At 36.3% G+C, this 18,166-nt stretch overlaps 1 protein-coding gene across 1 annotated transcript; it reads right to left on the reverse strand.

The window, feature by feature from the left end:
- Nucleotides 1-524: 524 nt before the first annotated feature.
- On the reverse strand, nucleotides 525-17,320 carry PLET1 (placenta expressed transcript 1). Its single transcript, XM_012545027.3, has 4 exons — nucleotides 17,051-17,320; nucleotides 10,334-10,535; nucleotides 6,872-6,933; nucleotides 525-2,118 (listed from the first exon to the last, which is right to left on the reverse strand). The coding sequence occupies exons 1-4, from the start codon at nucleotides 17,238-17,240 to the stop codon at nucleotides 2,003-2,005; spliced, it is 570 nt and encodes a 189-aa protein (XP_012400481.1). The 5' UTR covers nucleotides 17,241-17,320; the 3' UTR covers nucleotides 525-2,002.
- Nucleotides 17,321-18,166: the final 846 nt, after the last annotated feature.

Raw genomic sequence — 18,166 nt, forward strand, 5'->3', positions numbered from 1 at the left:
CTCACACACACACACACACACACACACACACACACAGAGAGAGAGAGAGAGAGAGAGAGAGAGAGAGAGAGAGAGAAAGTTGAAAATGCTTTTTAAGGCCAACTACTTTCATAGCAATTCCCAAATTCCACTGTATCACACTACCTTTCTCTATGGGACTTCTCTAAAACATTTGATACCTCCTTCTTCACCTGAATTCTCTTTGCTTGACTTCAGCCATGGCACAGTGAAAATGGTGCTAGATTTGGAAAATGTTATGTTACAAAAACACAAAACATGTTTGGATAGAAAGTTTAGGATATGAGGTCATGAGCATCACACATTTCACAATTTTTCCAAGTATTGGCTAATTGACAAGGGTTAGAACTTTATGTGAAAGGACAGAGCTACCATAATGGAATTTCAAGCTTCTACCAAAGAAAGAACATATTTGTGGAGTGGGGCATGGCAATCTCTGGAAAGATACACAGCTGGCAGTCATTTGACAAATGGTGAATACCACTTCTGGACAAAGAATTAGCAGATTTAGTAGTTTATTTCTTTGTTTGAAGGCAAAGCTTCCTAGATTGTTAAGAGTCATTGCTAGACTCCCTCAGTTTCCATGGTATCCAGTTAGTCTAAGCTTACATGAATAAGGATATCACCTATTTGCACAAGGAAAACTTTAACACAGATTGATGCTGAGCAGCATTAGGTTTACAGCAGAGGAAAGAGATGCATAGAAAAATGAGAAAACCAGGAAAATTGGGAAAACCACATAGCCTTTAGGAGACAGAAAAGATCTTTTTAATGTATGTTTTATAGTTAGAATTATCTATTTTCTCTCTCCCCAAAAAAGACTTTGAGGCAACTGGAAAAGAATGATGGTTTATTAGATTATGAAAGAAATCTGACCATTTGTAGCATATGTTAAATGAAAACAAAAATCTTTATTTAATATATAGCACAAGAGTTTTTGGCTTGTGATAAATTTGATTCTAGGATTTTGTATCTTCTTTATGTATACAAATTACACAAATTTACTTTAAAAAATTATTTGGAAGGGGAAATGGCCAGTAGTCTGGTGTGTAGGAAAATGATTGTTGAGATATTATCAACCATTGTATCTGGCCTTGAACTTAAAAAAACAACCCCAAAACAAACATCAAAACCAAAAAAATACACAATTCCACTTTCCTAATGCCCTGATTTATAAATAAGAAATTGGTGTCATACTCTCTGTTTTAAGTGAAAATGAATAGGGATTATGTTAGGATTTTTTTATTTTATCAATTTATCTAGTTTATCCTTATAATTCACTGGGTACAATGTTGAAAAAATTTCATTGGAAATAAAAAAAAAAATTTTAAATTATCACTCTCTGCCTCTTCTCTCTCTCTTTCCAGATTGGTTGGCCAAACATTGTCTTTTCCTATGTTGCCCTTCACAAACCTGACAGTTTGAAGGAAATGAGAGTTTTCCAGTAGCAGAAGGACTGATTTCAGCTCATTTCCTTTCTTCCTCAATAAATTAAAAATGCTATCGAATGAAAACATTTTAAATAGTCTGGATAAATTTGGACCAGAAATTTGTCCCTCCTGACCATTCCTTCATTGACTTTCAAAGGTACAGGGGAATTATTTGGCACCAAGTAAGGCTTGGATGCAAGTGAGGCTGGCCATCAAAGTGATAATTCAGGAACAACCTTAATTTACACTCTGGCCAAATGGCTACTGCTATCATCCATGCCTTTTTTTAACCTGGCTTGCCTGGATAGAAGAAGAAAAAGCCTAATTTCCAGTTCCAGAGATCTATTTGGCTATTTTACATAGCTTAATTTTACCAGCTAGTGGGATTGTCAGACCCCTAGCACTGTGTGCGGAGTGAATTTTCTGTCTCTGCTACAGTCAGACTTACATTGTAACAGTCATACATTGTGGCAATGTGGAACATTCATTCACATGGTCTTCACATCTTGGCTCAAGAGGAAAAGAAGGTAAATGGTGCCATAGTACATGGTTCTTTAGGAGATCATTTTGCAGCTGAAATAGACGAACAGGAACTGAATGATGTCAATGAATAAATTTCTATAGACTATCTGGGCAGAACTTTTGGGAGTGATTAGCCATGGGGTTGATGCTGGAAAAGAAAAAACAAACATTAGGATCACTGCTAGGCTAGTGCATGGAAAAACTATTAAAAGGAAAATAAATCAACTTGAGTCCTATCACACTAGCTTGCTGTGAAGACATTCTGTGTAAAAGAAAGCACTATAGTAATATAAACTAATGTAACATTATAGCTATAAAATTATTTTATAGTGTTATATTTATTATACAATATAGTATGTTTAATATATTATATATATATATAAAACTATAATATATAATGTATATATAACTATAAATAATTATTTAGAGCTTTATATATAATCTATATATAATGATACTACAATATATTACTATAATAACATAAACTATCTGATAATAGTTAACTATTTTAATACTAACAACAATAATAATCAAGCAGGATTGCCAGGATTTCAGAGTGGAGAAATTATTGTGGTGAACTCTGGCTTCAAAATGTTAATTCTGATATTAATTCTATTTGGTTTTTATTATTAATGTTAATAACAATAGATGACATTTCCATGTTGCTTTATGATACATAGAGTGCTTTTACAAAAAGCCTGTGAGGTAGGTAGTATATTGATATTTCTATTCTGCAAATAAAGAAACTAAGGACAAAAAAAGATAGATGATTTATTCATCATCACATAGCTATCTATGATTCCAAGTCCAAGGCTACTTCTACTACATATATCATGTGTCTTTGTTTTAATATTGGAGGGGCTTGATGGCACCAGAGATTTCTGTTCCCTGGATCTGAAGTTTGGAAGCTGAGTTCAAATTAAGCTTTAGAAAGTTACTAACTATGTGACCCTAGGCAAGTTATTTAACCTCTGTCTGCCTTAGTTTCTTTATCTGCAAAATAGGGATGTAATAGCACCTACCTTCCAGAACTGTGAAGATAAAATTAAGTGATAGTTAAAAGTGTAAAAAAATGAGTAATAATTAAAAACAAACTTTAAATGCTAGCTATTATTATTTTAATATTATAAATCTTTCAAAGGTAGCAATATTATTTTTAATAGTAGAATTTTTGTTAAATGCACTATGCACAAGAATGACAATATTAATATTATTCAGTTGTATTTAAATACATTAATTATTTTTCTTTTTTGTTTTGGCAATTTTATTTTATTTCTTTTTAATAACTTTTTATTTTTCCAAATATATGCAAAGATAGTTTTCAACTATCTTTCAATATTTCAATTTTTGCAAAACCTTGTGTCCCAAATTTTCTTCCTTCCCTTAGAAGCTATCCAATACAGGTTAAACATATGCAATTCTTCTAAACATATTTCCATATTTGTCATGCTGTGCAAGAAAAATCAGATCAAAAGGAAAAAAAAAACTAGAAAAAAAATTAACAAGCAAACAACAACAACAAAACCCAAAGATACTTTGCTTTAAGTCACATTCAATCTCCATAGTACCTTTTTTGAATATGGATGGCTCTTTCCATCACAAGTCTATTGGAATTGTCTTGAAATCACCTCAGTGGTGAAAAAACCAAGTCCATCAGAGTTGATCATCATAATTTTGTTGTTGCTGTGTACAATGTTCTTTGCTTAGCATCTGTTCATGTAAGTCTCTTTAGGCTTTTCTGAAATCAGTCTACTTATCATTTCATATAGAACAATGATATTCCATTACATTAATATGCCATAACTTATTCAGTCATTCCCCAACTGGTGGGCATCCTCTCAATTTCCAGTTCCTTGCCATTACAGAAAGGGCTGCTACAAACATTTATGCAGACCTGGGTCTTTTTTCTTTTTTTATGATCTCTTTGGGATACATATCCAGTAGAGATACTGTTAAATCAAAGGGTAGGCACAGTTTTGTAACCCTTTGAGCACAGTTGCAAGTTGCTTTCCAGAATGATTGAATCACTTCACAATTCTATTAACAATGTATTGGTGTCCCAATTTCCCCACATCCCTTCCAAAATTTATAATTATCTTTTCCTGTCATCTTAGCCAATTTGAAAGGTGTGAAAGAGAACAACATTATTTTTAATCACAGCATCAATATTATTTGTAATGGTATTTTCCTTCCTTCCAACTTGTTTCAAAGGGCTCAAGAGCAATGAATGAAGGTCTAGGACTAAAGGCTGTTTACTATCAAGAAGGCAAGAATCTAATAATATTAAGGATACCACACTTGTAGATTTCTTAGGATCAAGGATCCATACACAAGTATTAGGCATTCCCAAATACAGTGAACTGAATTATAATTTGATTCTCTATGCCTGGAACTTTGGAGTAATCAAGGTTCAATATGGCCTATATCTATGGGATAACTTGACTCAGGTCTTCTTGTTATATTCAGAACCTTTATTTAGGAGGAACAAGATAAGACCACTCCACAATATTTGTGTATTTTGAGAATTTGAGAACAGTTAGGTGGCATTATGGTGCACAGAGTGCTAGACCTTCAGTCAGGAAGATTCATGGCTCAGATACTTACTAAGGTGTGTGACTGACCCTGGACAGGTCAATTAAACTCTGTTTGCCTCAGTTTCCTTATCTGTAGAATGAGCTGGAGAAGAATGTGGCAAACCACTCCTGTATCTTTGCCAAGAAAACATGAAGAGTCTTTCATGACTGAACAGCAACAAAGGGAATTTGGTTTTATGGAACAAGGAGAAGGAGGTTTTCTAGTGGTTTACTTAGGAACATGCCTTCTTTTTAGAAGAAGCATGATATACTTCTTAGCAACATAATCATCCAAGACAAGTGCAAATGACAAACAAAGGAAAATGCTATCCTTAACTAGATAAAGAACTGATGGACTCTGAATGCAGATCAGAGCATATTTTTTTCATTTACTTTATTCTTTCTTAAATTTTTTTCCTTTTTGATCTATTTCTTTTTTCACAACTGTGATTAATATGGAAATATGTTTTACATGATAGCACATATATAAACTATATAAAACTGTCTATCATTTTTGGGAGAAGGGAGAGGAGAAAAGAAAAATAGAACCCCAAATATTGTAAAAATGAACACTAAAAATCTTGATATCTAATTGAGAAAAAATAAAATATCATTAAAAATGAGTTTGACATCATTGCTCTAGGTCAGGGCTTCTTAAACTTTTTCTACTTGTGACCCCTTTTTGCCAGAGAAATTTTTATGTGACCTTAGTTTTATAGATATGTAAAGTATGTATACAAATCAAATGCTTACTGATAATGTCATAATTTTGCGACCTCCACATTCAGTTATAAAACCTTGCATGAAGTCTCAGACCACAGTTTAAAAAGCTGGACTCTAGGAAACTCTCCAAAATTTCAGTCTGACCTGCATTGTGTGTGTGTGTGTGTGTGTGTGTGTGTGTTCCTTCATTTGAGAAATTTGAATGCCAGTGGAATCCTAAGCTAGTTCCTATGTCTTAGCTTTTTTTTTTTTTTCCTCTGGATGTACACTGCAATGCTGTCACATTCTGATATTTTGTCACTTCCACTCTTGTCATGCTAGAATACCTTATTCAGCATTTCCTCATGACAAATGTTTTCTGGGTATCTCCTGGAGCAGGTGGGTTTGAGCATAGAATCAAAGTTTCCAATCTTCTTTACATTGAAGGATTTTGTTGACTTGCAACTCAAGAAGTAGTGATTAGGAACAAAACTATTTTCTTTCTTAGCCCTTTATACCCATGGAATTTACAGAAAAATAAGCTACACTTAAGAGGAAGGAAAACAGCAAGTGCCAAACCTTGCCATCCAGAAAAAAAAAAACACTAAAAGAAGGAGCTTGTGAAATGTAATTGCATGTGGTTAAAGCCCTCCGGGAGTATTCTGGGTTGCATGATCTCTAACCACTTCTAAATTTGTTGTTGAAAATAGATTTTCCCTTTAACATGTTTTATGACAAGCGGTTGGCAGGACTACCGACTATTCACTTTGTTTTTCATTGTTAACTTTCAGTCTTGTGCTGCTGGTTACCAATGAGGAGAGTATGTTATTGGATCAGACCTAATCAGTTTCCTGTTTTTAAGTGAACTTCTTAGTTAAATATTTAATTGAAAAAATGACCTGCATGTTGTGTTTGTGACACCTTTATAAGTAAATGTTCTGAAAGAGGAAGAGACAACTTACTAAGACACAAGAGACCAGGAAGGCTGCTTTAGAATCCAGCTGTTTGGATGTGACTTAGAAGGAAAAACTCATTTCCCAAGCTAGAAGGGGGCCGGGGTTGTAAAGTAGGAATAATTGATACTTCTTCCTGGGGCCCCATAGGGATTCCAATTAGCCCTCCCTGTTAGAAATGGAACAGATGAAGTGAGGCATAATGGAAAGTGTTGGGACTTGGGAGTCCTGGGTTGTATTCTGGCTCTGTCATTGCTACTCTGCATAATGTGATGGGTAGTTTGCTTGTCTTTTGTGAGCCTTAGTTTTCTTTTTTGTAAATGAGGGTGTTGGACTAGATGCTTTTGAAGGTTCCTTCTAGCTCTTGCATTAGAAAAAATCTCCCTCCATCTGCCCATGCCAAGCCCTCCAAACTTTAAGATAATCTCTGAAAGCAAAGATAGACTGTGATTTCACAGGCATAGAGAATTCCCAGATGAAGTAACTCCTCCCACTACTGGTTATCACCTTTATTACAATTATATTCTAAGAGATTTACCCAGAATTTTGGACAGATTAAGTGACTTTCCTCTGAGCCATTTCAACCAGTATATGTCAGAAGTGGGACCTGAGTTTTTCTGGCTTTGAGGTCTTTTCCCAATCCATCACACCAAGACACTCCAAAATAACTCACCTTTTCTGTCCAGTTTGAGTGAAGAGAAGGTGACTCCATTGTTGAAATAGAAGGTAAAGGCTCTGTGGAAAGGTAAACAACAGGAGATGGGGAGAAACTAAATCTATTTCATATTTTCCTCTTTCATGGAGAAAGAGTTCATCTAAGCTATATGTACATCAGGTAGAAGAGCTGGGTATACTAAATAGCTATTGCTTTGATTAGATCCATTGAAAACGTGAATCGGGACTGCCTTCCATTGGTATTGTAATCTGAAACAATTCTCAGAATGGCCTCTTCAGGGAAGTCTTCCCTGCTGGCCCAAATTCACTTTGAAATCTCCCTTGTTTAACTATTTTTGCCTTCTTTCTATAGAAGAGCACCATTAGTTTGTTATTATATACCTTGTAGCTTTCTATTATGTTTATTTACTTTTTTAGTTTGTTTGTGAGACACAGTGAAGAAGGCAAAGCCCTTTATTTATTATGGCAATATGAAATGTTGAGGTTCACCAGCTGTCAAACATCAATGATAATAGATGATATATCACAAATTGTTTCCCTTTTTTCTCCAACTTGTCTTTTTTCTCCAACTAGACCATAAAATCCTTGTACTGTGTACAATTCTTTTTTGATCCATAGTGCCTAGGAAAGTGATAAAAAATATACTCGGTGCTCAATAACCACTTGTTAGTTCTCTATGATTGTTCTATTCTATGTGGCCTCCCCCTTCCCTCCTATTACCCCATGTGCCATTCACCTTCAATTAGTTTGAAAAATCAAACAAGCCCCAAAAAATATTTAAATCCATATTTCAATACAAAAAATGTTTGTCTTTTATTAATCTCTATTCATAGAAAAAATTCAATAATCCTTATTTATAACTACTTGTGAAATAAAGATGTTAAATTTAATGAGCTGGTATAGCAAGAGAATAGTTAATTTGAAAAAAAAGGAGAAATCTAAGTGGATTATATTTAATGAAGCTTAATGACTCAACAGTATGATTATTGATGTTCAGTTATGTCCAACTATTCGTGATCCCATTTGAGGTTTTCTTGGTAGAAATATTGGAGTATTTTCTTCTTCAGCTCATTTTACAGATTAAGAAATTGAGACAAACAGAGTTAAGTGACATACCCAGGGTAATATAGCTAGTAAATATCTGAGGCCAGATTTGAACTTGGGAAGATGAATCTTCTGGATTCTAGGCCCAACACTCTATCTACTGCCATATAGCTGCCCCAACAGTATTATATAACAGTTTGAAAAAGCTAATGGAAGTAGTGGAATAGGGTTTAGGAGTAGGACATGATTTTTCTGGAGAACTACATCTTGGTCAGATGATAGTAGGAGTGCTTTGTTCAGTTCTAGGTAGCACATTTTGCGAAGATGATTGATAAGGTGCAAAATGTAAATAGGACAGCCATGGTAGTGAATAGCCTCAAGTTGACCAAGTAGGAATACTTAACAGGGAGAAAAGACTTGTGGGTTGTGGTTGGGAGGACAAGAAAAGAGCAGGGCAGTTTTTAAATATTTAAAAGGCTGCTGTGTGAAAGGATTAGACTTCTGTTTAGTTTCAGGAGGCAGAAAGAGTCAAGGAATGGATAGAAATTGCAAAGAAATAAGTTTAAGTTTGTTATAAGGGGAAAACACCCTAAAATAGAGTATTTTAGAAACAGAATGGGAAAAGTGGAGTGGGGAGTAGGTTCTCTGGCTAGAAGTTTTAAAGCAAAAATTGACTACTTAGAGGTTGAAAAAAGGAAAGATATTTTATAGAGGGAATTCTTGTTCAGGTATGAAGTAGACTAGATGGCCTCTGAGGTTCCTGCTATCTTTGAGCTGCTATAACCTCTAAAATGGCAGCTAGAGCAGTTAGGTCATATAGGAATAGAGTGTTGGACCTCGAGTCAGGAAAATTCATCTTCAAACATTGAAATCTGGCCTCAGACACTAACTGACTGTATGACTCTGGGCAAGTTATTTAACCCTGTTTGCCTCAGTTTCCTCATCTGTAAAATGAGCTGGAGAAGGATATAGCAAACCATTCTGGTATCTCTGCTCAAAAAACCCTAAATGACGCCATGAAGAGTTAAACATAAATGACAAACAACTGAACAACAATCTCTAAAAACCTTGCCAGCTCTAAACCCAACCCAACTGAAGAAAGATTTTTCTAAACATCCACATTCTACAGCACCAGGGAAAAGACAGTATTTGTGGAAGGATATCTGAGTCATCAGGGATTTCTGAGAATTTGAGCTGCTTATTTGGAAGAGAGAAGCCAGTGGGAACTGACTGCTTTGATTCCAGTTAGTTACAGCCTGAGCTTTCTTCCATTTCTAACTGGGGGTGTGGAAGTTTTTAATGATTTGAAATGAAAGGAAATATGTTATCTTACCCAATTTTGTCTGGCTACTGAACCACTGTTGCAACCATCCTTTGACTGGCAGGTCAGTTTCACTCGAGATTCTGCTCCCCTGAATCATTCTGTTGACAATTCACTACCCCATGAAAATATCCAGCCCTCCCCTCAAACGATCTAATTCAACCAACTAGCAGGAGTGCTTGGCTGTCTTCATTGTCCCATTGCTACTAGCAAATGTTTATCTGGCGCCCATAGTGACACTGTAGTCAAATACTTACTTTCATGGGGAAAAAGATAGACTCAAAGCATGTGTGGGAAAACTTCCCTGCCAAAGAGTGATTCTAAGTAAGAAACTCAATAGCTGCCAGGAGACAGTGAGGAAGACAGTTAAGGTGCCATGGGAGACCCCTGTTAGCCTTCAGGCAGGGCTTGGCTCAAGCACTTTTGCTTGAGAGAATATTACCTTTATCGCAATGACATTAATTATCTAGTTCCCAAACAGTTAAGAAATTAATATTTTTTTCTTCCATTATTGCACCTACTGATTTTCTCATAAGATGTTATACTGAAAAATTAGACAACATGGTACAAAGAAAAGAGAACTGGCTTTGAAGTCAAAAACCCTTGGTTCAAATCCTACTTCTTTTTAATTGTGTGATTTTTGTCACTTCTGATCTCTTTTCCCCATCTGTAAAACGAAGGGGGTAGACTAGATAGGACCCCTTCTGATTTTAATCTATTATATATATATATTATCTATAATATTTACAAATATATGTGTTATACACACATCTATACATATATATGTGTACATTTATGAAAACATATATGTGAAAAACATAAATATATATGAAAATATGTACTACACAGAAGGATTGAGTCCACATAATGTCTCTAAACATCACTGTATATTACTCAGATCACAGTTGATTCCTGGGGTGCAAAAAATGAATTTCCATTCCAGGTCTATTCTGAATTGCCATTGGCTTTTATCGAAGAAAATCACACTCTTTCCTCTCTACTTTACTTTTTTGAAAACTTTCCCTACTCTACTCCCCTTACAGAAATCAAACAAAAATCCCTACAAAAAACCTAAACTGAAAGTCTTTATCTTACCGTATTTCAACTTCATTGATGTCCGAGTTATGAGGAGATGTCCAGTTTGCCTGGAAGCTGGTTCTATTGAAATTCTTCACTTGGTAGAAGACAGAGTCATTGCACAGGTGATCAGGATTTTCCCAATGGCCAATTGACTTGTTGTACTTGTCCACAGCTTGCAGGATCACAGAATATAGGTTCTCATTCTGAGAAAAAGTCACTAGGAAGAAATGATTAAAAAATATGTTAGCTTTTTATCTTTAAAGGAAAGTCACAGGAATTATGAAGACCTGAATGAATACAACTATGTCTTGCATCTGGAAAGACCACCTATGACAATCCCAGGCTTTGTGATTATCTGCCAGATGTGTGGCAGAGGATGTGTAAGGACAGCCTTTGAACAGCTAGCCATGTTATCATACCTAGTGCCCCTCAGACTCACCTTGTGCCACTTCCACTTCCCCACGAGCACAAAATCACTCAGCTCACAAGCCAGGGTGGGATCTTGTCTAGTTCTACAGGTCTGGATGTATACAAGGAAGGCACTTGGGAATTATTTATGTATTTGATTTGGGGTGGAGGATATAAAGAAAATTTTGCAACCTATCTTTCTGATTCCTCTTTCATTTTCTCCTAATCCTCTCTCCAATATAGGCAAAGCATTGCTAAGTTGTTTAGTAAATTGACAGAGTGCCAGACTTAGGGTTGGAAAAATGGGCTTGAATCCTCAGGCACTAACTCGCTATATGACGTTGGTCAGGGCATTTAACTATATTCAGACACCTGCTTTATAGGATTTCTGTGAGGATCATCTCAATTGGGATAATATGTTTAAATTATTCTGTAAACTTCATAAATATTAGCTTTTATTAGTGATTATTTTTGTTGTTTAGCATTTCAGTGGTTTTTGATTGGTCAAGGCTCCATTTGGGGTTTTCTTGGCAAAGATACTATAGTGGTTTGCCATTTCTGTCTTCAACTCATTTTACAGATGAGGAAATGGAGGCAAAAAGGATGAAGTGACTTGCTCAGGGTACACAGGTAGTAAGTATCTGAGGCTGGATTTGAATTCAGGAAGATGAGTCTTCTCAACTTCCTGGGAACTTTATCTAATTGTGCTACCTAGTTGCCCCATTAGTGATTATAAGATGCTGCAATTCCCTTGTACCTTCCCAAACTTAGGACTTTTGTAGGGAGCTTTAAAATGAACAAAACAGTTTATATCCTTGAAGATCTCAATAATCCCAACAAATGGGTATAATCATCTTCTTATGGTTGAAGAATCAGAAGCTGGTGAGGATAATTGACTTGTTCCTTGTCACACTGCTAATAAATGTCAGAAGCTGGATTTGAACTGAGAACTTCTGATTTGAAAACCTGTACTTGATCTTATAAAATGCCATGCTGACTCTTGCTGCCTGTGCTACCTTGAGCAAAGCACAGCTTCTCTGACCTCAGTTCCATTCATCTGTAAAATGAAGGGATCACTTTCTTTCCTCATCTATTAAAAAAATGAAGCTACACTTGATCTTCTAATTCTCTTGTGGATCTAAGTCTATGAGTCTTGGATTATAAGTTGAAATCTATTCCTTTGAGAAGAACTAGTTACCTGAATGCTCTGTACATAGCTGGTACTTAATAAATGTTTGTCCCATAGGTAAACTACACAAAAAGAGCACTTGGGACTTCAGTATCAACTCCCAACCTCAAGCTTTTACTTCTCTGGGATCTTCTCAATCTTCTGATAAATCCTTCACATTTCCCCCACATAAAGGAGAGAAAACATTTATATTTAAATTCTAGTATTTTCTTAGAAAGTGGTAGCTCCTCTAGTCAAGTCTGGTTCTGATGCTTCCTCATAGCACAGTGGTGATCCTGGATTTCCAAAGATTGTGAGAACTTTCCAAACTGGGGTTGTTGCTACCAGGTTGGAAAGTCTTCCATTACAGGTTTGGTGAAATTCAGTTTTGGTAAGGTGGAGAGTTTCCTCACCAGAATAGGATTATGATGATGATGATAATAATAATGATCATTATCAACATTATTAAACTGTGCAGGTAGTGCAATGGATAGAGTGCTGCCTTTGAGTTAGGAGAACCTTAGTTCAAATATGTCTTCAGATACTTGTTAACTGTATGACCTTGCATAAATTACTTCACCTTGTTTTCCTCAGTTTTCTCATCTGTCAAATGAGCTGAAGAAGGAATTGGCAAACTATTCTAATATCTTTGCCAAGAAAGACTCAAATGGAGTCATGGAGAATCCTACACAACTAAAATGTCTAAATAAAAGCAATCTTATAAAATTATTGGTACAATTAGATTTTATGTCAGAGAAAATACTCTCATGGATGAAATCAGATCTTGTGAAATAGGAAGTAAGAGGCATGCATTCTTAAACTGAGCTGACTCATTGAGGAAAATCCCCTTATCTGTCCTGTATCTGGATGTCACAGCTGCTCTGGCAATGGGATGAGTGTTGGACTCATCTCTGACTCCTGTGACTCATTCCCCTTGCCGAATTAATCACTCCGGCCAATTCTTCTATTTGAATGCCTTTAATCATGACACTCTCTTCACACCTGTGTCTCTTGACACTCCTTTCTCACTCATTCCCATCATTATTATCTTTGCTCATATTGACTCCTCCTTGCTCATCCACATCTGACCCATCTTTTCTCTTCCATGAAGTCTTTCTTGACACTTTCATCTCTTCCTCATCTATTCTTTTTCTGAATTCTCACAGTATTTTATAGGCTATGCAACAATAATAATAACTCACATTCATATGGTGCTTCAAGGTTTACATATATTATCCCATTTAAGTCTTAGAACAATCCTATGAGGCAGATACAATTATTATCCTCATTTTACAGTTGAGGAAACAGCCTCACAGATTTACCTAAAGACATCCAACTGGTGTGTGAAATAGGATTTGAACCCAGTTTTTCCTGAGCCTAGCATTCTACTATACTTCAGTGCTTTGTGCAATGTGTTTTGGTTTTGAATTATATACAGTCTTATAACATTTACTCTTCTTTCAGTCATTTTCATTTTGCAACCTCCTTAAAGGTAGGGACATGCCTTTTACTTCTGAAGTTTTCAGTGCTGAGTGCTAAGATTAGCTGATAAAGGGAAAAACAATCCCTGTGTACCCAGCAGAGTGTAGAAGCTTAAGATTCCATAGGGAATCTAGCCAAGTCAAGTGGCTCCTGTACAATAGAGAAACTGAAGCTAACATCCAGATAAATTTAACTCTACCAATATTGACTTGTTCTAAAGAGCATATTATGGGTGGGGTGATTCCGTCTTGTTATGAATCATCTTTTAAATAGTGTTTAAATTTTCAAAATACATGCAAAGATAGTTTTCAACATTCACTCTTGCACCTTGTATTCCATTTTCCCCCCTCCTTTTTTCCCCCCCATCCAAGACAGCAAGCAATCCAATATAGGCAAAATGTGCAATTCTTCTAAACATATTTCCATATTCTTCATGCTGTGGAAGACAAATCAGATCAAAAGGGAAAAAACACAAGAAAGAACAAAAAACCAAGCAAACAACAACAACAAAGAGATGAAAATACTATGTTGTGATCCATACTCAGTCTCCATAGTCCTCTCTCTGGATACAGATGGCTCTCTTCATCACAAGTCTATTGGAATTGACTTGAATCACCTTGTTATTGAAAAGAACCAAGTCCCAGATGAATCTATCTTGTAACTGTTAAAGCCCAGGTATCATGACTATGTACAATACAAATCAAGAGAAAACTTGAAAATATAAGATTTTACCCCAGTCCCCAAACATTATTATCACCTTTCTTTTATCCCTTTCCTTTCCGATTCTAATCTGTTCTGAATTTCTTGCTCCCTGCTCATCTCTTAGTCTAGTCAATAAGCATCCATCTCACTCAAAGAGAGATTGGCCAGCACTATCCAGGAGTGTCCATCATGTTCCAGCTCTGGGATCAGAGGTTTCTCTGGCTCAGTCATTCATTGATTGCAACAAAGATTCAAACACAGGGGGGGAAATGAAGACTCCTGTATAAGTCCAGAACTACTAGATAGTGCTGGGCCAATCTCAATTTGAGTAAGATGAATTATGTATGTCCTATTTATGTATGTGTTATCTGTTTACAGAGGGGCAACAGTAGTCTTTGTCTAGTCTTGGAGCCAGGAGAGACTGGAGTTCAAAGTCCCAGACCTAGCATTTAAGAGCTTTGTGTGTGACTCCTGAGTTGGTCATACCCCTTTCTGAGACTTAGGCCCCTCGTATTTAAAATGGAAACAGTAAAACTTGTACTAGCTACCTCAGAGGTTTGTCATGAGTAAAGCATCGTGTAAACTGTAAGATGATATAACTGTAGGAGGATACAAATGTGAGTTGTTGTTACTGTAAAAATACAGCTGTATATAATGCTATGATTTAAAATAATGTCTTACTCTATTTTCCCTTTCCTCTTGAGGGAACATAGTGAATAGCTAGAATACCAGGACCTTGAATTGAAGTCTAAACTCTACTTCAAACACTGATTAATGGTGTGATATTGGGCAAATCACTTAACCTCTGTCTTGGTTTCCTCATCTGTAAAATGGAGATAATAATAGAATGTTGTGAAGAAGAAATAAATCTTTGTAAAGTACTTTGCAAACCTTAGAACTCTTTACAAATGTTAATTATCTACAGATTGTTCCAAAAATCTTAGAGCAGCTTTAAGCTATTAGAACCTTAAAACTCTGTCTTTCCCTGTCTCCATCTCTCTTTCTGTCTCTATTCAGACAAGAGTATGTAGCTATCTATAACTCCTCCAAAATTCTTTGTAATTGCCCTTACATTCTCACAAAAGGAATCTTGACATTTTCTCTTATTCCCCTTTTTCAACTCCTTATTTCCCTCAATTTCATTTCTTCTTCTTTTTCACTCCACGTTATGATTTTTCTCAGTTCCTACCATTTTCTTCTACCGAATACTTGTAATATTGATGCTGGTTTCTCTCATTCCAGCTTCTTTCCTATTTGATGAGTTAACAATGTTTCTTCTAAAGTTAACTTCTTCATTCTTTGTACAAGTAATATTAGTTTCCTAGATCCCAAACAGGCTAATAAGAGTGTGGGAGTGGGGAGAAGGGGAGAGCCTATAGAATGTACTCAGCATAGTCTAAAATGGAAGTTCTGGTGGGGCAATTACTCTGAAACCCCAAAGAAAATGCACATAAGGCACATGCTAATACTGCTTGTATTTTCACCTGATAAAAGATGATTCTTGAAGTCTGAATTGTTTTTAGGATTATAGATTTAGAGATAGAAGGGACCTCAGAAGTTATCTAGTACAGTTCCCTCATCTCACATAGGAGGAAACTTTAGTTCAGCAAAATAAAATGAATTGCCCAATGTCATTTTTTAACATTTGGTATTATTTTATTTATTTGGTACACTATTAAACTAGTGGTACAGCTAGGATTTAAATCCAAGTCCTTTTACTCCAAATAATGTTCTATATACTGCAGCCTGTGGATCACTAGTGCATAAGCCTTGATTTCCCTCATTTTGGCTTATTGGAAAGAGGACTGTTCTCAGAAAACTTGTGTTTGAGGCACAGCTTCCTTGCCTTTGCTAAAAAATGCTGATGCCGCTTCCCAACAGTGTTATCATGAGAAAGTACTTGGTAAACTGTTAAGTGCCATATTGATTCAAGATATTGTTGTTTTACCTAGAACATAGATATTACCTAGAAGGGAGTACAATTGAACACCAGGCTTGGCTATTTTTCTCAATTTCTCACTTGTAAAATGAGGACATGCTGGAAAAGGAAATGGCACATCCAGTATATTGGCCAAGAAAACCCCATGGACAAAATGCAGGGGGTCACATAGACATGATTGAATGATTGAACAACCATCACGTAGAGAGATACTATCTGTAAGGCGTAGAAGCTGAAGGACCCCCAAGTGAGCAGGAATGACCACCCCTATTTGTAGTTTCTGCTAGTTCAAGAAATTACTTGGATAATACAAGAAGAGACCCTTAAAGCTTCATCTATACTGAAGATAGCGAGGAAATTTCTGTTACTCATTTTATTGAGGTTTAATGACTCCTGTGATTGTGATCTGCCTGGGGAAAGTACAGAAGACAATGGAAAAAAAGTTATTATTATCATTATTGCATTTTAGAGATAAGAGACCTCAGAGATCACCTTCTTTATTTCAGAGATGAGAAAACTTAATTTCAGGGAAATAGAGTGACCTATGCCAGATCTCACTGCTATTATGCCAGAGACAAGATTAGAATTCACTTCTGCTGACATCCTATCTAGGGCGTTTCCCATTATACTATGGTTGCCTTTTAGAGAAAGGGAGATTCTCCCTGCCCCTTTCTCCTGTCTCTTAAACATAATTTCAGTTACTGCACTGGTAGCACTTATGACAGGAGTGAGTTGTAGAGCTGTGCATATTTTGTCCCCACAAAACTATAAAATACTAGCCATCTTTCTCTCCGTTTCTCTCTGTATCTGTCTTTTTCTCTGTCTGTCTTTCTCTCTGTCTCTCTGACTCTGTCTCTCTGACTTTCTTTCTCTCTATCTCTTCCTGACTCTGTCTCTCTCTTACTCCCTCTGACTCTCTCTGTCTTTCTCTGACTCTGTCTTTCTTTGAGACTCTCTCTGATTCTCTCTGTCTCTGTCTCTGTCAGTTTCTGTGACAAAGGCCACGGCTGAAGAGCCAGTTGATCTTACTCACCTGTGTAAGTTTTATTGGTTTTGTAAATGTTGGAATCTGCCTTGATGGAGAGGTTGCTGGTTGTGTTCATCGTTTCAGGGAAGACGCAGTCATCAGGGGCACTTACAACCAAGCCTGAAAAAAGTATCACCTGGAGGCCCAGCAGCTGCAACAGTAGCAGATGCTTCAGGACAGAGCTGAGGGCTGCCATCGTCTCTACTTGTGGGAGAGAAACACTTGCACCTACCTGCAAGCAGAGAGAACTGTCCCTTCTGCAGCACCCTCCTCCTGCTTATACACTCCTGGGCAGGATGACGTCAGGTAATTGCAATTTTTAAATTCCCACCCTTTTCCAAAAGGAGAAGCAATTTCCTTGTGAGTACTGGTGTCTTAAAAAAAATTTTTTTTAAATGAATGCCAGCTCAGATCGAGAAGAAACTATAGAGTCTAATTTCTTTAGTATTTCACTTCTAAGCTCTATTACAGTAAGTATTATTTGAAATGAAATCAGAGCAAGTGCCTACCTTTCAGTTCTACCTGGCTCCTTAGACATTTCTCCATGGCAGCTTCTTCAAACTGCTTCCAATCCTCTTCAGTTGCAATTGCCCACATCACTGTCGATCTCCCTCTAAACAGATAACTTCTTTAGGAAGAAGTATGAAGCTCTTTGCATACATTCTTTCAATTCTCCTCCTTCCTGTTTTGTTTTCCTCTCTATTTCAGCCATTCGTCTCCCTATTTCCAAAAAGCAAAGTGAAGTTTTTTTTAATTTTTAATTTTAATTTATTTATTTAATATTTTTCCAGTTACATTTAAGACAATTTTTTACATTTTAAAAATTTTTTTGAGTTCCAGATTTTTCTCTTTATTATCCACACCACAGCCCCCATTAAGAAACCTCATGTAAAGTTATGCAAAAGAAGTCATGTTGTGGAAGAAAGCATAGATCTCCCACCCTACTAAAAACCCCTCAAGAATAATAAAGTTGAAAGAGAGAGAGAAAGAGAAAAAGAAAGAGTGTGAGAGAGAGAAAGAGGAGGAGAAGAGAGAGAGAAGAAGAGAGAGAGAAAGAGAGAGAGAGAGAGAGAGAGAGAGAGAGAGAGAGAGAGTGTTTCAATCTGTATTCAGACACAATCT

Source organism: Sarcophilus harrisii, chromosome 3 (genome assembly GCF_902635505.1).
Source record: "Sarcophilus harrisii chromosome 3, mSarHar1.11, whole genome shotgun sequence".
NCBI classification, from domain to species: domain Eukaryota; kingdom Metazoa; phylum Chordata; class Mammalia; order Dasyuromorphia; family Dasyuridae; genus Sarcophilus; species Sarcophilus harrisii.

What these genes read in the sequence shown, in the direction of transcription:
- PLET1 (XM_012545027.3), bottom strand. Translation starts at nt 17,240, where the DNA reads ATGGCAGCCCTCAGCTCTGTCCTGAAGCATCTGCTACTGTTGCAGCTG. An exon ending in AACCAATAAAACTTACACAG is followed by an intron (nt 10,536 to 17,050) that starts GTGAGTAAGATC and finishes ATTTCTTCCTAG; the next exon opens with TGACTTTTTCTCAGAATGAG. An exon ending in ATCAATGAAGTTGAAATACG is followed by an intron (nt 6,934 to 10,333) that starts GTAAGATAAAGA and finishes ACCTTTCCACAG; the next exon opens with AGCCTTTACCTTCTATTTCA.